At 44.5% G+C, this 20,915-nt stretch overlaps 1 protein-coding gene across 1 annotated transcript; it reads left to right on the forward strand.

The window, feature by feature from the left end:
- Positions 1–6,653: 6,653 nt before the first annotated feature.
- Positions 6,654–13,002, forward strand: cntn1b (contactin 1b; the record flags this gene model as incomplete). Its single annotated transcript, XM_083906807.1, has 23 exons — positions 6,654–6,708; positions 6,813–6,848; positions 7,194–7,320; positions 7,427–7,608; positions 7,837–7,932; positions 8,029–8,241; positions 8,334–8,433; positions 8,516–8,700; positions 8,804–8,928; positions 9,019–9,136; positions 9,385–9,535; positions 9,623–9,750; positions 9,840–10,012; positions 10,112–10,235; positions 10,356–10,523; positions 10,616–10,765; positions 10,855–10,925; positions 11,013–11,265; positions 11,355–11,476; positions 11,715–11,904; positions 11,993–12,114; positions 12,685–12,841; positions 12,920–13,002. The coding sequence occupies 23 exons, from the start codon at positions 6,654–6,656 to the stop codon at positions 13,000–13,002; spliced, it is 3,129 nt and encodes a 1,042-aa protein (XP_083762933.1).
- Between the last annotated feature and the right edge of the window lie 7,913 nt (positions 13,003–20,915).

Consider the following 20,915-nt stretch of genomic DNA (forward strand, 5'->3'; position numbering starts at 1 on the left):
CGGGTCAACAAATACCACAAACTGAAAGCTGAGATCGACGAAATTCAGAAGGAGAATGACACGATCAAATCTGTTCACGATAAGCTTCTTCAAAAGATAAAACACGACAAGGCTCAAACTCTTGACTGCGAAAAACTCTTTTTGGAGAAAAAGAACCTGAACCACGAAAATATGACCCTCCACAACAAAATAAGGGAATGCCACGAAGAACTTCAACGCTTTGAGGTTGTGGAGGACAAAGACGAAGTCGTCGCGCAGCACGTCGACGAAGAACTGCCCTCGGACAAAACATGTGGCGGCACCGTGGAAGGCGTTTGCCCCGAGACGGCCGCCGTTTCCTCTCTTCAAGAAGTGGGAAAAGAGGACGTGGTCCAACCAGAGGGCGACCCTCACCCTCCTCCTCAGCCTCCAGTGGAAGAAGACCGACACAAGAGTGCTGAGGAAGAGACTCCATTGTCAGTTGGTTAAACCTCAAATCCAGATGGAACATTGAGGTTTTTTTGTCCTGCTCTTTGAAAACAGGAACAGGTCTATGCCGTTACAAGAGTGAGATTGCGTGGGAGACTGCAGGCGAACACGTTTCGTGGATCTTGAAAATGCCTTTGACCATGTCCCTCAGTCGCAGTAGATTCAATCTCTGTACTGTCTGAGACGGGAGTTTGGTTGGCATTGTCGTCAAGTAAGTCATACCCATTCCTAATTGGGGTTGAACTTGGTACGGTCTTCCCTTTTTGTCATTGGTTCGGTTTAGAATTTATACGGGGCAGAATTTCTAGGCACAGCAAGTGGCAGAGGGTGATAAGTTTGGTGTTATGATTCCGTCTCTGTGGTTTTGCAGATGATCCTGGCGGAGACATTGGACAGTGACCTACAGCGTGCACTGGGATAGTTTGCAGCCAAGCGTGAAGTGGCTGAAATGAGGACCAGCTTTTCAAAATCTGAGGCCACGATCAGCAAGAAAAGGGCGTTGATGGCCCAAAGTGGAGGAGTTCTTGAGCGAGGGGAAACGATGGCAGGAGGTAGATGGCCCGATTGGGCAGAGTCTGCAGATAATTGATGTATACAAATATGAACCTAGACTGTGCTTCCTAAAAAAGTTAATGGCAATGGCCATAAACTGACAGAAATCAAACACGTCTGCTTCTTGGTGCAGGTTGCGTCAGGAAGGGAATCCGGCATAAAACCGTTGCCAAATCAAAATATGTGGCACAATGAAAACAGTCCTGCTATCGTGATACTTGGATAAACAGTGGGAAATAATGATGACCTTGTGGTTAAGACTAGGCTTTGTGTGTTTTTTTTTTTTTTGGTCTTGGGTCAAAACAATTAAAAAGTGCTTCTTGAAAAATCCTTTTCGACAAAAACTAAATCATACAAATGAAGGAGGCTTTGCTCAATATTTCTGTCGATGGTGTGGGGGGGGGAAAAAATGACGGATCATTTTGAAATAACTTTTTTTGTTTTTACAACATAAGAGCTGACTTTAACTTGGCAGTCAATGGTTAGTTTGGAAAGAAAAATGGGGGTCGTGTAACAACAATTAAGGGTGGCAGTGGTTTATTCCATTTATCTGGGTTCAGGTTGTGGGGGCAGCAGCCTTATAGCAAGGACAGTCCTCTCCCCAGCCATTTCTACCAGGTGTTCCCAGGCCGCTCGAGATGTTATCCTCCAGGGTTGGTCTCCTCCGGGAAGGACAGAGAGCCAGTCTACCCGGCTGGGAGGGTTTACCAGGGTCCCGCCCTGGAACCAGGCCTCGTATTGTCCTAGGCTTGTCCATTTATGTTGTGATATTGTCTTTGTAGGTTTGAAATTGGGAACCAAGAGGTTTCAGAAAGGACTCAACATTTTATTCAAGTTTTTGCATTTTCAAGACTCAATCGGCACATTTAACATAAACTAGCATGGTTGCAACCATTTCTGTCAAATATTTCCAGGTCTCAACCATGCATATTAACTTGCCTTTGAAACTTCCTTGGGAAGGAAGGCAGAAATGCAACATTGTGGATGCCCAACTGCCTTTAAAACAATAAAAAGTCAACTTGAGTTCTCCGAACCAACTGAAATAAGAATTTTAACGCTGCATCTAATGATCGTTTATTTTGAAACATGATCATGAAAGCAACGCATCACGATCACAACGATCACAAAGTCTACAAGAGGGAATTCTTTGCGTGCGCTTGTTACTCTCATCTAACCGAAGTAAAAATCAAAAAAATATATTGTTGCCTTTGATCAGATAAAGCTCTGCTATGCACACATCAAAGGCAAATTAGATTTCCTATTTGCCGTCACACTCCATCCATTTTATTGATTGGAAAATGGCAGAAAACGATTATTTTAAGATGACATTGATGACCTGAATGGGCAATATTGGTCGCTAACTGACTTTTTTTTAGGGATGGGGATGTACGGTGTTTCTGTACAGTGAGTGACGCCATCGATTACGTCTGAAGAAGCTTCGCTGCTCGTAACGGTTCGGTTGGTGTTTCCAGACCTCTACCGACGACTCGCTGTGGGGTTTTTTGTGTGCACCCCAGCATCATCTGTGACCTACAAAAATGGTTATCCAGGAAGCTGGAGAATCGCTTAAACCCCAATACTGTTTCACAAATACTGTTCTTTTTGTTTGTTTTTTTTAAAATGAAAAATGAATGTGTCCCTCAACATCAGTTGCATATCCTTGTTAACGCTGCCAAAGTTTGAAACATTATAGTCCCCCATATGACTTTCAAACTACCACGGAACATCGATTAGAATGTATCAGCCAAGAAAATACATGGTTTGAATGAGTGTGCTCACCAGAGAAAAAATGCATAGTTAAAGAAAAATGTATTTATTTCTTGATCTTACAGTCTTTGACCAGCAGGGGGAAGTTTGTATACGCATGAACCTTTAGGCTTGAAGACTTCAAGGCTTCATCTTGCTTCACACCACCGAATAACAAAATACGTAAGACAAATTCTTAGATTTGGAATTAAATGATCACCACCACGCTTCAAAGGTTGAACAAAATGATGTCATATTCTATGATAACATGGTGTGAGACGACACCACCACCACCACCAACAAAACCAATCTCAGGCAAAGGTGGAAACAATCCTTCCAGAGAGCTGCAGAAGAGAAAGCAATGGGAAAACAAGGCAATAATGCAACACAACGGTTCTACGCATATACAGTGGTATACAGGAGATCAGCGCAATGTTTACGCGTAAACAGGTAATTCCTGCGGAGATCCAGGGCGACGGCGCTCCCACTCTGCAGAACGACATTGAAGGACATCAATGTGTCGAAACCAGGAAACAACAGATTGTTATCTGGAATGATAGCGGGAAGAGTGCAAATCAACAGGACTTGCAACATGAATGTGAAAAGCTCAACACAGTGGAAAAGGAGGCCAAAGGGACAAACAAACACCTCGAAAAGGAAAGGAACAGGCTGCGCAAAGAACTCCAGACTCAAAAGACCTTGGAGGAGAAAAAGAGAGTGGCAGAAGAAAAAGTACAAACCCTCATCCGACACAAACATGATCTCCAACAAGAAATTGCCGGGATAGCTGAGAAACTGTGTAATCTCAAAGCTTTGGAGACTGACTACAAGAATTTGAAGACGGGCATCAAAACTCTGAGCCAGGACAATGATGTGCGGCAGCGTCAGCTTCAGGACCTCAGCCAGAAACTCGGCATGCAAAATCGCCTCCGAGAGAAAGTCCAGAAGATCCAGCAGGAGCACGGCGCTTTGAATCTGTGCAACCTTGTTCTCCACAAACAACTTGAGGATTTAACCAAAGAAGTGCAAAACGACACGCATTCACCGGCCCTGTACGCGGCGTTAAAAGCTGAGCGACAGGCCAAGATGAACTTGAATTACGTCCTCCACTGCAGGCTCAAAGACTTGAAAGAGAAACACCAGAACGCCAGACCCTGGCTCAACAAATGTCACAAGATGAAAGCCGAGATCGACGCCACGAAGAAGGAGAACGTCATCCTCATGGAGGTCAACCGCAAGCTCCGGGATAAGGTCACGCACGACAAGGCCGTGTTCAGCGACTGTGGGAAGCTCCTCTTGACCAAGAAGACCATCAGTGACGAGAACAACAAGCTCCGCGAAGAGCGTCAAGTTTTCGAGGGTGTGGAGGACGATGACTGCGCGGAGAGATGTGGCCTAATGAAGGTCTGCCTTCAGGGGAAGTGTTCAAGGAGATGTAGATCGGTGGTCTAAGCCAAGGAGAATGCTGAGAATCTGAACTGTAGGAAAGTCATATGTTGTACGTTTACAATTTTGCCTTTTTTATTTAATGCTATTTGGCATGAATCAAGGGATTTAAGAGGAAGTATGAGTTAACGACGACCTGTCCTTGAACAACATAGCTTTCTTTATATTTGCCACTTTACTCGGTCTTCTCTCCCTTTACTAATAAAAGCGAGGCACACGTTTTGTTCTGTACGAGTCGAACACTGATTCCTATAGGTCCAAATAAAGACAACATAATTACATGGTTATGTGTCTTCATTTTCAGTTTTCCACCATAGAACCCAAGGGGGAGTTTGCTCGGCAGCTGAGACTCTACTGACTGCACTGATTGGTAGACGGCGGTAGATGGCGCCACATGCCAAAAACATGATTTCAAAACATAAACATGATTTGCAGTCTGCAAAGTATTTTTTTTAATGCAAATATTTTGGCTGTACTGTTGTTGTTGGTGAGTTCAGTTTGTTATATGAACATTATTCCTGAGTCTCTGTGACATATTAGGAGGATTTTATGATCAGTTGCTTTAGATTTATTACATAATGCACCTTTAAAGTGAACAAACGGGGACAACTGCTGCTGCTTTTAATCTCTGACTGGAGGCTGCAGCATCATCATGGTGCTCCCCCTCCCTCCCTCCCTCCCTCCTCTCCTCCATCCTCTGTCTCTCATGGACCAATCGCTGCAGCATCCTCGCTGCCTACCAGAGGCGCCTCTCATCCTCTGTCATCCAATAGAAAAGTTCCTCTGAACGGGACGCTCTCGTGGGTGGATGTGGCGGTTCTGCGGGACGATAAGGTTCGGGTCCAGGTGTGCCGTGCGGAAAATGTGCTGAGATTCAACCGCACCTCTCTCTGCCTCTAAAGGTAAGAGCGCAAACGCATCAGCTGAGCGATACGACCCGAGTTCGCTCTGATGTCCGCGACTCTGCGGGAATCAAAGCGGTGTTTAGTGTGTTGATGCAGAAAATGGACCGGCCCATCCAGAGTACCGCATTGCAGAGCTGCCGGTGCCGCTCAGTCGTCATTGGAGCGGAGTGATGCAAGGAGCTGCGTACTTTTAGAGGGAATGCAATGAAGTCAGCTCTGTATGATGTCTTTTACAAAAAAAAACTAGTTGAGCTTAGTTTAAACATGGGCAGCACAAAGTGGAAGGGAAAGGCAAGGTGACAGTGTCCGAGTGTGTGTGTGTGTGTGCGCAAAGTGCGCAGGGAGCCGCAGGATGCACCATATCCCGTTCGGTAAAAGTCCTTCATGGGATTGCGTTCAGCTTGAGTTAATGTCATCATCATCTTCAAGCTCCTGTGATGCAGGAAGGTCATTAACAAACGGCACAAATCAGTGAAATAATAAACGTGTTATTCCTTGTCTGATCTACACACACTGTGTCATTTCTGCACTGAAAAGGAGAAGCTCTCCAAATCTCGTTGTACACTGTATAATGACAATAAAGGACATTCTATTCTATTCTATTCTGCAAAACCACAAAGCAAAAAACACTGTTTATTTGTGCAGTCAGTCTGCAGTCACCCGCCCCAGATGCAAGGCTTTAATACATGTGCTGACCTAAATCATCCCCGGTCTAAAGAGGATCTGTGATGGGATTACTGCGTGATTTGAGGTTGTTGTGCCGTCAGTCGATCATGCAGAGGCAGATAAAACTCACTTTGTTGTTATAATGAAAACCGTGCCATGGATGGATGTAGTTGTCTGCAGTGCTAGTGCAGCCTGACATACTGCTATTTGTGTCGAGTCACATATGAAGAGTCGGTGCAGACTGCTGCAGTCTCTGAATGTCAGTGTGCAAGGCCTCTGCTCTCACTCCATCTTTCTTACTGGACAGCAGATGCAGCCGATGGCACATTTTGTATGTGTCTTACACCATCTTCATCCAGAATGTTTTGGGGAAAAAGACTGGCTTTTGCAGAGTGTGCAGAATAAACAAACCTTGGTTGCACGATGGCTGCTGAAGCTTGCATTGCCACAATTAGTTGTTTTTGCTGAAGGTTTTTAATTGTCATTTGTTTTTCCATTATTTCAAATAGCAGATTCCCTGATGGCCTCACAATAGACACATAGAACTGAACCAATGTGGTTCGTGCTCGCAGCTTGTCGTCCCATTTCCTCCCCCGTAGAAGTGACGCAGTACATGACGAAGCTACCTCACATTTTGCACAGTCGAAGTTGTTTGCACGTGCAGAGCAGTGCTTTTTGTGTGTGTGTCTCTGCAGGTGCATGTGCACACACGCTCGGTGTTCTGCCGAGTCACTCACTTCCTGAATTATTTAAAGGTTCCTGGTGGTTTTCTAGTGTGGAGAATCCATTCACGTTCCACATGTTATGTATTTTTCTTCCTGTGAAATCTTACATTTTCTCTCTATAGTTGTATGTCCTGATATAAACAACATGGCCTCCGCTGTTTTACTGCTCCTGGCCCTGTCCTCCTCCATCTCCCCCACAGGTCAGAAACACACACTAAAGCCTTTCAGAATAATATGATTGAACAGCCGTTACTGTGATCAGGTTTGAGATGATCAAATATTGTTTTCTTGCTTTGCTTTGCAGTGGCTGTTCTCTTTGGTGAGCCAAGAATTTATGGAGGTGAGTTCAACTCGGGGCATACTGCACATCAGTGTGATCCCATGGTTCTCAAACTGTGGTGCATGTACCTCCAGTGGTACAGGGGCTTCCTCTGGCGGCATGGAAAATTAAACAAATAACATTTACTCCACTGTATTTTAACATTGCCGAGAATGGCAATTACTTCAAGAGCTCAATATTTTCAATATAAGATGACGGGATTAGTGGTTAGCACTGTTGCCTCACCGTAAGAAGGTTATGGGTTCGATTCCCAGTCTGGGACCTTGCTGTGTGGAGTTTGTCATGATTTTGTCGTATGATTACAATAAAGATCCTTTCCTAATTATTATGATTACATTTTGTCAGATGACGCCACTGGTTACGGTCCCATCTTTGAGGAGGAGCCTGTGGATGTGGTTTACAACGAGGACTCGCCCGACAAGAGAATCTCCATGAACTGCAGGGCGCGTGCAAACCCTCCAGCTTCATACAGGTTGCACGCTTCATACAGGCATACGCGCCCTATGTCACACATACGGCAAACATACGGTGTATGGCTTCATATCATATCGGGTTTTTTTTTTTTTTATGATCGCAAGGTGGCGTCGAGATAGCTGGGAGATCAAGCTGATGGAGCAGCCGGATGAGCACTACAGCCTGGTGGGGGGTAACCTGGTTGTCACCAACCCCAGGCAGAAGAAACACGCTGGCACGTACGTGTGCGTAGCCAGGAACATCTACGGCACCGTCATCAGCAAGGAGGCCAGGGTCAAGTTTGGATGTGAGCACAAAAATTACAGATATTATAGCTAATTGGGGCGGCCCATGGTCAAGAGGGAAGGAATTGGGGCTTGTAACTTGATGGTCACTGGTCCAGGTTGGTCCAGGATGAAGGAATACACCATTCTGTGCAGGGATGAATGAGTGGAAGAGGGACCTTAAAGATGTTTCCAATATGATACTTGTACTGCAATTATGTATTTTCTGTTATTTTTCGTTGTGGTTGTAGTTGTGGAGGAGTTCTCTGATGAGGAGAGAGAGCCAGTGTTTGTCAAACAAGGACAGGGAGCAGTTTTGTTGTGTGCTCCTCCAAAAGCTTGGCCTGGTACGTTTAAAAAAAGAAAGACTGTTTTAATCGAGCATTTTCGTCTTTTCACCGCACATCAGTGGATCATCGGTTATTTTCCTTCTTCTCCTTCAGAGGCGGTGACGTACCGCTGGATCTTCAACGAGTTCCCAGTTTTCCTGAACACCGATCGCCGCCGCTTTGTCTCCCAGAGAACGGGGAACCTCTACATTTCCAAGGTGGAAGCTCAGGATGCAGGAAACTACTCCTGCTACGTTTCCAGCCCCATCACTGGCAAGAGTGTCTTCTCCAAGTTTATCCCACTCATCCCTTTACCCATTGAAGAGGGTTAGTAGATCTATATTGCATTTTAAGAACATTGAACAAGAGAAAGCCTTTTTTTTCCCGACGATGTAAAAAAAAATACTTTTTTGCCTCAGGTGAGGAAAGGAAGTACGCAGCAGACATCAGGGTCAGATTCCCAGAAACTACTGCCATGCTGGCCTCTAATATTACATTAGAGTGCTTTGCTCTGGGAAAGTAAGTGGTGTATTACTGTATGAGTATGTGCTGATCTCGCGTGACGCTTTTGCTTATTTAACATATCCGTAACGTCCTTCAGTCCCATCCCTCACATTGTTTGGCGGAAGGTCGACGCCACAGATCTGCCGCCGAATCACGAGATCAGCGAGTCGGGAGCTGTGCTCCATTTGTACAACGTGCAGTACGAGGACGTCGGCGGGTACGAGTGCGAGGCCATCAACACCAAAGGGAAGGACTGGCACAAGGCCTGGCTCTATGTGGAGTGTAAGTCGAGTCGAGACTCGTATCTGATTTAATTACAGATCAGATTTGAGCGTTTTTACATTCATAACCAAGTAGTGCCTTGCATCTCTTTCGTGTCCATCAGCTGCCCCAGAGTGGGCCGAAACCATCAACAACACTCAGATCGACATCGGCTCCGAACATACCATGCGCTGCGTGGCATCAGGGAAGCCCTTTCCTTTCATCCGCTGGTACAAAGACGGATATATGGTGAAAACTCTGAGCTTATCACAAGACTTAGTTTCCCTTTTTAAAAGTGTGTTCAGTTATGAATTTGGGTTTGGTCTGGTTTTTCTCCAGTACGGCAAAGGCGAGCTGAAGTTCTCCAGTCTGACTTTTGACGACTCGGGGATGTACCAGTGTATTGCTGAGAACTTCTGGGGCATCAAATATGCCAACGCCGAGCTGCGTGTCATCGGTGAGTCCTGCCAAACAACGTTACTTACAATATTAACATCTGTCCTGAAATATCCGGTCACTAGAGCCGAGTATGACCGTTCAGCCCTGATATTAAAATGCATACTGGAAGCATCTCCTGTGACCACATTGGATGACTGGATCTCACTTCACCCGTGCTGTTTTACGATGTTATTATAAGACGCTTGGAAAATGGGTTTTTTAAATATCATGGTTCCCAAACCCAACACTGTGTAATCTCACCTCCAGCCTGTGCTCCGACATTTGAGTTGAACCCTGTAAAGAAGCAGCTTCTCGGCGCAAGAGACGGACGCGTGGTGATCGAGTGTAAACCCCGAGCCGCTCCGAGACCTCGGTTCACCTGGACGAAGGACAAGGAGCTGCTCTTCAACAATTCACGGTCAGTCCGAGAATGAGAAGGAACAATAAGACACTTTTTTTTGATGCTGCATTAGCTTACCCATCATTTATTCTGTTCATTTTTTAGCATTTCGATCATGTACGATGGGACTCTGGAGATCCTTAATGCCACCAGAAATGATGAGGGCATCTATACCTGCTCTGCTGAGAATGACAGAGGGAAGGCCCGAAGCTCTGGCTATCTCACCATCACAGGTTTTATGTACTCTTTTACAGACTTAAACATCGTCAGCTTAAACAGAAACGTTGCCTTTTACATTCATTTCTTATATTCTACCACCTAGATCCGACCAGCCTCTCTGTGCCTCCTGAGGACACCGAGGTTAAGGTTGGGGATGAGGCCGTTCTGAGTTGCTCTGCTTCGTTTGACCCCATGCTGGACATCACCTTCATCTGGGCCATCGACTTCAGAGTCATCGACTTTGACTCTGAGTGGCAACACTACGAACGCGTCATGGTACGGTGATGATTCGTCATCGAAGCAACCTATTTTTTAATTTCACATATGGTTCCAGTTGGTCTTTAAACTTCCTCTTTCCTGGTCTGGTCCCCCCAGAGTGAAGATGGCAGAGGTGACCTTAGAATAATGAATGTCCAGATTTGGCACGAGGGTCGCTACACCTGCACGGCACAGACTGTGGTGGACAATGACTCGGCATATGCTGACCTCAAGGTTGTAGGTTAGTATCAGCATGCCTAAGAAGTGTGTATGTATCCAAAGCAAATAAGAAAAGGGAAATCACAATCAATAAATATTCTTTTGACAACCTTCTCTCCATGAATATTCTTCTCCCCTCCAGGTGTTCCTGGGCCTCCTGGTGTGATCCGGGTCGAGGAGATCGGGGACACGTGGGTGAAGCTGTTGTGGAGTAAAGGAGCGGATCATAATAGTCCCATTCTCCACTACACGGTTCAGACCAGGCATTACTGGGCTCTATATGAGGATGACTGGAGGGATGCCAGCACCTGTGAGTACTGCTCTTCACCACTAGAGGGCCAGCTTGCTCCACGGTTGTACTGCAGTGAATTTTCATTGGGTTGTCCGTCATGTGTCTCTCAGCTCCAGCAGTTGTTGACGGCAGTTTGGAGAGAGTTGAAGTGACAGACCTGTATCCCTGGATGGAGTATCAATTCAGGATCATCGCCACCAACGAGTATGGCTCTGGGGAGGCCAGCATCCCCTCCCTCAAGATCAAGACCTGGGATGCTCGTAAGGAGAGACCACTGACATTCAGCGAAGAGAGATGTAGAGGAAAAATCCAAAAACTGATAACTCACTGGTGGCATTTGTCTTTTCAGCTCCAGTGGTATCACCCACTGATGTGGCTGGCTATGGAGGTAGAGATGGGGAGATTGTCATCACATGGACAGTGAGTAATCTTTCAATTCATGCGACACTGAATGCATCTTTAGATAGTAAAATATCCCCCCCCCCCTTTCTTTTTGGCCTTTTCTAGCCTGTGCAACCATGGTATTTCTCCGGCAAGAAGTTTGGTTACATCGTCGCGTTCAAGCCCCACGACGCGTACGAGTGGCTGTACAAGACCATCTCAGACCCTGAGACGAGGCGTTACGTCCACAAAGACTCATATTTCATTCCGACCGAGGAAGACTTCCAGGTGCGAGAGTTCCAGGTGAAAATCAAGTCTTTTAATGTGAAAGGGGATGGACCGTACAGCATGACCCAGGTCATCTACTACCCACGAGATGGTAATTTAAAAATTTGTTTTTCTTCTCGGTCATCGAGTTACCTTGGAAAATGAGAGGGTGTGAACTGTTTTTCTTATCTCTTTCTCCAGTGCCGATAGAGCCTCCAACAGACGTCTATGCAAGGCCAGTGTCCTCCACTGAAGCTCTGGTGTGGTGGTTGCCTGTGGTTGACACTGGAACAGGCCTGCAGCAATACATTGAGGGATACCAGGTATACAAAGCATTTAGTAGGCTCAAAAACTTACTTTTTAACCATATAGACAACTCATTGACCCATTATTCGGAACTGGTACATGTGGTCGCTCAAAACCATCGATATGGTTATAAGTTGGACACCAAATCCAGTTCTTCCATCTTAGTCCCTGGATTGTCAATCATGGATATATAAGAACATATCAACATTAGGGTGCTGTAAGGAAGTGCAATTGTAATTGTACGTTTTCAACCAGGTCAAATACTGGAGAAAGTACGACGACCCAGAGCCGGGAGCCAACCGTATATTTGTTCCAGCCGACGCCAATCAGACCAGGCTGGAGAACATGCTGCCCGACTCGCACTACCTCATTGAGGTGCGCGGATTCAACGGCGCCGGCCTCGGTCCGCCAGGCGAACACTGCGAGATGTTCACGAAGAGACCACGTGAGACGAATAACTCGACAACCTGTAGTATGATAATGTGTTATCCCTTTTTTTTTTTAACGATATACAAACACGTGTCATGTTACAGCGCCTCCAGACCCTCCCAGAATGTGGCGCTATATCTCCTGGACGGGAAAATGGCTGTATGTGTGGTGGGACCACATCCAGTACGACTGGTTCGGCAATATTTCCTTCCCACTCTACTACAAGGTGTGTGTGTGTGGGATTTATAGATGAATACTACACATCTTTCATTATATTACACTACAAAACAACAGCGTTTATAGCTACTTCTAAATTTTCTCTTGTCCCAATTTGGGCTGATCAGCACGATAAAGTAATCAACATACTAAAACTACAATACACAGTACCATAAAATACATTGCACAATAAGGTTTAAATCATGGTAAAGCTACATTTCACGATGCACTCAAATACATACCACAAAACCGTGCCTTTAAAAGCCAAATATAACTTCCATCAGGACGCGAAAAAAAAATGAATGGGTACAGCTTTATCTTTGCTTTTAGCCAGCGATTAACCATTGCTATAAACAGTTTTATATCTGGAATTAATTTGATTTGAGTTGTGTTCCAGAGTGGACAGGCCTTTAGTGGAGAAGGTGGATTGTCCTAATGTAGTTCTCCTACAGAGTCTGGGTCTAGACTGTGTAGAAATTTGAAAACTAAGATTAAAGCTCTCAAAATTAAGTAAATTGTACCTTTGACACTAAATGACAATAATAGAAATGCTGAAACCCTGTGTTTTTTTCTGTCCTAGGTCATGTTCAGAAAGACGGGCTACATCTACGGGAAAGTCTACATCACTGGCTGGCACTTCATGGACTTCCCCATGCCTCAGGTTGCCGACTATGAGCTCATGGTGCGCGGCCGTTATGAAGGAGGTGACGGACCGATCAGGAAGATTAGCATTAAGGGTAAGACTAAAATAATCAAATGACTCGTCTGAGAATTTTTTTTGGTCCTTGTATCTCATGATATTTCTGCTCCCTCAGGTCAAGCCGCCATGATCACACCAAATCTGAGCCTGGTTTCTTTGGTGATGCTGGCGCTGTGCATTGTGGGATTGGAAGGTTGAGCCGCTTGCCATGACGTGACGTGTATATAAAAAAAGACTCTGGGTAGCAGTCTTCACTTCTGCACTCTCTTCACACACACACACACTGATATTCACTGTTAAAAATCTGTTATTATGCATCTGTCCTGCTTGTACGGTCATGCCACAGAAATACAGTTAATTTATTTAGTTTAATTAGCTTTTTTCTGTATTAGGACTGGTTGTATAACGTGGGAAACGTGCTTATTCTGTCTACTTTTAGTATAGGAATAAAAAATACATCCGGAAAATGTCATTTTTAAGTTGTCAAGTGTATTTTTTATCTTTAATTTTCTTATTCTTCCTTGCTGTTTGCAATTTTAATGACAAACAATATTAAAGCAAGTATAAATGATCATTGTACAGTATAAAAAGATCATGTGTATCGCTGTATTTGGTTTTAAAAGAGGAACGAAGAGCTTGTCGTTTTGTGTTATTTTCTCCCGATTTTATTTTGCACTTACCTTTTATTCTTTAGGTGTTTTTTATTCATTCTCACATTTTCAATTGTGTTGGCTTATAGGTAAAGAGGACAATCAATTTAGTCAAAATTGAAACCTTTAGTGTAGTGTGAACTTGAACAGCAGATGGCAGTACATCCTCATGCTACGCACTCCCCTATACCAGTTAACCATCACTCCGAATAATTCACAACACAATATAACGTTTTTTATATCAAATCTGAACTGTAACACATGCCTCGACACGCATGATCTTTATTTTCCTGCCAATAAAAGTTATCGGTTCTGAAATGCTGTTCTACATTCTATATGTTCTTGTTTGTTGTGTATTGACTTGCTTTATAGAAGACCTTGTAAAGAGCATTGTGTGTGTGGCCTTTTATCGCTCCTGTTTCTTCCTCCATTACCGCCATTTCACCCCCCCCCCCCATTTAACCTCCTTCCCTTCAAACTAATTACAAGAGGCAGAGAAAAGTCCGTGTGAAGCTGAAATCAATGCTGCCACACTTACACAGCAAGTGTTCTTCATCGGCAGAGCAATGAGTCTACCTCCAGAGAAGGATATTGAAGGACCTGCATGTTGTGAAACTGAAAGGTCCTCCTGGTTTTATTTACATCAGCTCAGTGTGGCTCCTTCTGTAGTCTGTTATGGAGGCTTGGAGGGTGATGGTGAGGGTCAATGGTGCCAATCCCTGCCGACATAGAGTGAAAGACGAGGTCCACCCTGGACAGGTCACAAGTCCATCACAGGTGCCACATAGAGACAAATGGAAACCGAAACCGAACCCGGAGAAAACCACAACGAGCTAAACTAAATAACATCCATCCTGTCACGATCTACATTTCCACATTCTCTAGCTTTGTTGTTGTTTCTGCTACTCCGTGTCCTTTCTCTCACCCTGCAGGGGGGCGTGGCTGACCTACTTCCTGAATGACACCAGTGATTACCTCCACCTGCGCAACTCCTCCCCAGCTGCTCCTGATCAGCGATCACGTGTGCTCTTAAGGCGGGGTCTGCGCCTCTCGCTGGTGTCAGTTCCTCGTTTTCGCTCAGCTGGTATAGTCGCTACTTACCTTGCTATCTGACACATTGAATCTACGCGATACTTACCCTGATTTCCATCTCGGGTCACCACGTCGGAGTTCCTGCGGATTCTCGGCACTTCCGGAATCGCTCCTCCCGTCAATCTCCAGCTCCTTCGTCTCCGCTACACCTACGAAGCAGTCGATTCTTCCCACGACCCTCGTGGACTCCTCGCTCAGCTCTTCAACACCTAAAGTGAGTCCGTTCCTTGAGAACAACACCACGAACTCTGTTGCCACTGAGGAGTCGCTGTGGGATCTGGCCCCGGTTGCTATCCGTTCTAGTTTAGCGCTTTCCATGCTAACTTTGTTACGGTAGACATTAAAAGACATATTTTTACATACTTCATCCATACATCCGTCCATAATATACTACTTTATTCTGCATCGGAGGGTCGCGGGGGGTGCTGTGCCTATCTCAGCTGACATAGGGCGATAGGCGGGGGGCACACCCTGGACAGGTGCCCATCGCAGGGCCACATATAGAGACATAGACTATTCACGCTCACTCTCAAGCCTAAGGTCAATTTAGAGTGACCAATTCACCTAATCCCCATATTGCATGGATTTGGACAGTGGGAGGAAGTCGGAGAACCCAGAGAAAACCCAAACAGAAAGACCCTTATTGAACCCAGGTCTTCTTGTTCCAACCGGGGCTCGAACCCGGGTTCCCTATATGCAGCAAGAAGTAGTACCACTACACCAACCTACACCACCTATCGCCCTACTAAAATAATTTTTTGTAACTTTATTACTTCTGTATGCATACCTGTAAGTGTCTGGTGAGGTCTTCTGTTGTTGCTTCAAGGTTTCCACAAGATGCCTTCTTCATACCTTGGTTGTAATCAGTGGTTATTTGAGGTATTAACCAGTTTCTCCATTGTCCTCCGTCCTCTGGCATCAACAGGACATTTTTTGGATATCTTCCAGCTTACTATTCTGTGTAAAACCCCAGAGATGGTTGTGTGTGAAAATCCCAGTAGATCAGCAGTTTTTGAATACTCAGACTGAGCCCGTCTGACTTTGAACATGGCCAACCATGGCATGTTCAAAGTCACTTAAATCACCTTTCTTCTCCATGGTTTTCACTTTGTACTTCAGCAGGTCTCGCACCACGTCTGCACGCCTTAATCCACTGAGCTGCTGACACCTGATTGGCTGATTAATTACACATTAAGTACACATTTTGCTTTGCTGATTTCCATTTAACCAGAGGCTGTGGTGGTGGGAACACACACGCACTGTCAAAAGACTTGATAAGTGAGCTGCTGGATGGAGCCTGTTGTGTGATTTTATGCCTCGCACATGCTCTCTTTGCATTTATATAAAATCCTCTTGACCCTTATTGCCCCCACTTCCCTTCCCTGAATTAACTCATCCATACACCAGTGCCTGCATTTTTTCTTTTTTACACAACAGCACATTATAGACTGTAAGTGGACAACACGATTTGGGCAGCAATGGAATGAAGCGATGGAGGCTTTCAGTATCGGGTATGGAAGAATTCAAAATGAAGTCTCGATAGAAACGCATTTTATACTATTAATTTGTGAGTTTTCCGTATGTTTTTTGAGATAAAGGTGCATTATGTAATAAACCTAAATCAACTGGCCGTAAAATCCTCCTAATATGTCACAGAGACTCAGGAATAATGTTCATATAACAAACTGAACTCACCAACAACAACAGTACAGCCAAAATATTTGCATTAAAAAAAATATTTTGCAGACTGCAAATCATGTCTATGTTTTGAAATCATGTTTTGGCATGTGGTGCCACCTACCGCCTCTACCAATCATTGCAGTCAGTAGAGTCTCAGTTGCAGAGCAACCACGGGTTGCCAGTTACACCAGAAAACGAAACCTAAAAGACCTCGGTATTTTGAATTTGAATGTAGTAACTGTTTTTGGCCACATTCTTGTGGCACCTTTAAACCTGGTTGTGTGCGCTGTGGCATTTTGTTTAAAAAAACATTTTTATTGTGTTATTTTATTTGTGTAGATTTAAAAAAGTCTAAATAGTATATTCAATAAAAAGGGGGGGGGGGGGAGAAGTCTACAGTCAAAAACAAAGAGCCACCAAAGCATATGCAAAGCAGCCTGCATTAACCGTCACTCTGGTCCATAAATCACAAAGACGTGGCAGGGCTCCCTGCCTCGTGAGCTAGTTAGAAAAGCCACTCGAGCTGGTCCCACGGAGCAGAAGAGCCCACAGAGGCAACATCAGATGGCTCCCGGGGTTTGGAAAGAGCTCCACTAAATCTCTCCGACCAATTTGGCTTGGCAGAGGCGGCCTGCGTTAGCAGCGCGGCTAACCTGGTTAGCAGCCTGCAAGACCACGACTGGAGGCCCCCCTCCTGCTGTTCGATTGGCTCAAATGGTTCTGCCGTGTCACTTGAGCAAGTAATTGCCTCGTCCATGGATAGTTTATGATCCTGTTTACCCCGAGACGAATAGCATTCTTCAGATATTCTTCTTTCTGGTGGGGGGCACTTTAGTGGAGTGATGGTTAATGTAGGTGCTCTTTACTATTAGTGAGCAGAAAGGGAATGTGCACCTTGAGGCTGAAGGACACAATTTTAGCTGTATTGTGTGGTGTTGAGGGGGAATTGATTGTGCTCGCTGTGCATTGTATGCTCCCGCAGAAAGGCCTCTCCCTCTCCGTTTTGCTAAATTGGAAGAACCACTGTGAAAATATTCCCCAGTTACCCAGTAACTGACAGTGCTGTCCAAACTCAGATATAACAACAGACAGGTTGTGCTGTTGTGTGTGATATAGTTTTGTGTTGTTGTGGAGCCTCCTGCCAAGGTTTGTGCTCACTCTGCACCAGGACCTCCCAGTATGCTTTGGCAATCACCCCAAATCCCTTCTCTGCCTCTCCGTCTCGTGCTGGCAGACTGGATCCCCACTGATGACGATGCCAACAAAAGCGGTTTCCAGTCCTTTTTGAGTCCAATTAAAGATTAACAGAATTACGTCCGCAGAGCCAGGAACCCTCCCCACCGCACCTTTTTCAGCCTTTTGTGTTAGAGATGTGTTTATCCAGAGTGACTGGATGAAATTGGGCAGTTCACACAAAAACCACCACTAACAGTGTCACTGTTTGTCATCTGTCGCTGCAGAACGTAAACAGTGGGGACACTTTGTGCAGCTTGATCAAATACTTTGCTGAATGTAAACAAGGACAACTGGCTTTTCTTTTTGATTGGCCAGCCAGGCCACCACTTTGAGCCAGACTGAAATTGTTCCACTGCTATTGAAAAGACCATTCACTGTGTGCGCACAAAGGATGTTTCGTAATTAAAATGATAATTATCCAACTTGTTGGACTGGAGAGCCAAAACATTTCACAGGCAGGCTACTATAGACGACGGCTACAGCCACTCTCACACCAAGTCGGTCCATTTCAATAACGCTCCCCCCCCCCTCACACATTTTGTGCTGCCACTCCAGCCTCCACCGTCCTAGAGTTTGACAGGCTCGAAAACTAATTCGGTGTCTTGTTTGGGCTTGGAGTTGTATGGAGTCCCCTGCATTCTGCTACCTGTTTGCCTGCCTCACACTCAAGGATAATTGGCAGATTTTGGTCCCAATCTGGCACCCACGACAATCCACTTCCAATTTCCGGCTGATTTGAGCAGATCATTTAGCCAACTTATCCTGTAGTTTGAGAAGGTTAACGCGATTATCGGAGGTATCGGAGTCTTGGCGATTTCGCATCGTAAGTTTTATATGTATTTGATTCTTACAAGCCTGGCCTTTCTGCATTGAGTTTGCATGTTTTTTTTTCTCCAGGTTCTCTGGTGATCTGGTGAGTGAGTGAGTTTTATTACTGAACGGCGATCGGGGTGCAAGCAGAACCCCATATAATAACCAATGACAGCGAGTTGACCAGTAAAACGAATGTTGCACACTTTTCTTTAGAACCGTAGCTTGTTCAAGCCAAGTTGACTCCGTTGACTTCTTAGCCATGACTTCATCCACAGTTGTGTTGCGTTTCCGCCACGGCTAGAAACTGATGAAACCGACAGTCTGCCAGGAATCTCCTCCCTGGAATCGTTTGATTGAATGCCAAGTGTGAGGTCCACGTGTCTTGACTGGATCGTCCAGTCTGTGCTCTCGCGGGATTGACACATTGAAAATCGCTTACAAAGTCAGTTGCGTCTGTGGTCTCCCACGTTTGCTGTCCCCAAGTCAAAAGTCAAATTTGAAAAATCCTCTAATGTGGGGCAGTCTTTAGCATGACACTCGGAGGATCCAGGTATAATCTGAAGAGTGGAGGCACCTGTGTCTTACTGCGTTTCTGGTGCACTTTATTCAGCGTTTATTCACAAAATGTTAGCATTCTAAGTCACGTGAACATGTGTGACAAGTGGTGTCCCACACACCTGGTCAGTGTTGTGCTTGTAGTAGCAAGGGTCAGACCACAAAATGATTCTGGAGGCATTCTCCTTAGAATAAAATAAAATAGAACAAAAAAAACTTCCAAAAGTAAGACACATGGAGCCCTAACAAATGCAATAGAAAAAATCTCTTGAGTATAAATAATGGACTGCACATTTTTGGCATCCGTCCATTATTGGCATCATCACTCTGATACCTCTGATCTGGTTTAATTCAATTTGAATAACTGAAGGCTGGGGGGGAAATTAAGTAAAACATGTTTTTCTCTGTTTCTTACGATGAGGAATGTGGAAATGATTCTCCAGTATAATTATCTAGTCAGTCAGGTTGATGAATCATTTGACCACTTTGCACTCGCTAATTCTTCTTCTCATCATCAAATTTTATTCCATTCCGTAACAACAAAAACAGAAAGAGCTGTTAGAAGACATTTATCAAAGTATTAGTCATTTTATGTCATAACTAAAAGAGGCAGACATCATTTTTATTTGATTTATTTTGGAGGAAAGACACATCGGCTCAATTCCTCCCTTACACCAGGTAAAGAGAGGAGAGGAAAGGCTTCTTCTGCCATTACCTTGACACACTCTCATCTGTCACGCAGGAGGGCTGTGTCATGAAGGATGCATGTCGGGCTAAAAGAGGAATCGGATACCTGCGTTGCAACAGCAGCAGGGATGGTAAGCACAGAGAAAGGCGGGCAACAAGGTGGAGGAAGGGAGACGGGGGAAATAATGTGGCACCGCTCGGTGCCCGTGAGGCGAAATCATCACCTCCATCCCTCCTTCCATTGACAGAATAACGGCGGTATTCATCACACATTCCTACATGAAAGTCGACTGTAACTTTAAAAAAAAAAGAAAAAAAAAAGGGGGTTTAGAAGCAACTCTGTCTGGGAGAATATTCCCAACAAAAATACGGCGCTCAAAAATCCCTGGGAGCCATAATGAAAATGTCAGCTTACAGTCTTTCTTCTTCTTCTTCTTCTCGGTGAAAACACAAATCTCAAGTGGGGGAACAGATGCGGCGCGAGATGTGCTCTACTGTATCCGTGCATATTCTGTTTGTTTGCTTGTGTGTGTCATGCATATTCATTTGTTTCCGTTTTAAAGACGATACTTTCAGGGAATTTGCCTGTTTTTTTTTTTGTCGTTGTTTGCCAGGGCAAGCACAGGAAACTATGAAATCATCTCAGACTTGGTAACTGCATGGCAAACAGGCGCAAACAAGGCTGTGGCTGAGCCTCAGAGGCATGGGCTCTATTGTCATTTACATCAAGAGTAATGGATATTGAGTTACCTTGACAAATACAGTTGAAATCTGTTTCCCCCGCCTAAAAGACACAAAATAACACAGCAAAGGTAAACAGTAAATGTCATCGCCTATAAATGATGATTTATCTTGTCTGACTATGTGACATCACAGCCTTGATTCAGCTCAATACAAACCGTTTAAAAGTAGGTCATTTCACATGTTTTTAACTGTAGATTTCACCATTGTTATAATTTCACAGGTTTTAACTTATAAAATAATATAATTGTTCATAATAGCACTTTATACAACAGTGTAATATTGTGTTTTAATGTGAAATGACGAAAGGTCTGGTTATACTGCATAACATTATATCTGTTTTTACAGTTACAGTAAAATCTAGTATTTATACAGACAAAACACTGCCAAATCACAGTTATCTTTAGGTTAACAGCTGTTCATTTTAAATTTACTGCAACGAGTCGCCTAATTTACTCTTAAATAGAGTAAAGATCATCATACATATTCCTTATTGTCAAAATGTACATTATGGTTAGTACACACTAATGTTTAATTCCCTCCATGTATGTGGGAAATAAGCATTTCTCAGTAGCAGAAGAACACATACAGTGTAAATACAGTGTAGGTGAAGATGTTCACTTAATTGAGACAAATGCATTTTTAATGAATGGTCCT

Source organism: Microchirus variegatus, assembly GCF_963457635.1.
Source record: "Microchirus variegatus genome assembly, chromosome: 20".
Taxonomy (NCBI): Eukaryota; Metazoa; Chordata; class Actinopteri; order Pleuronectiformes; family Soleidae; genus Microchirus; species Microchirus variegatus.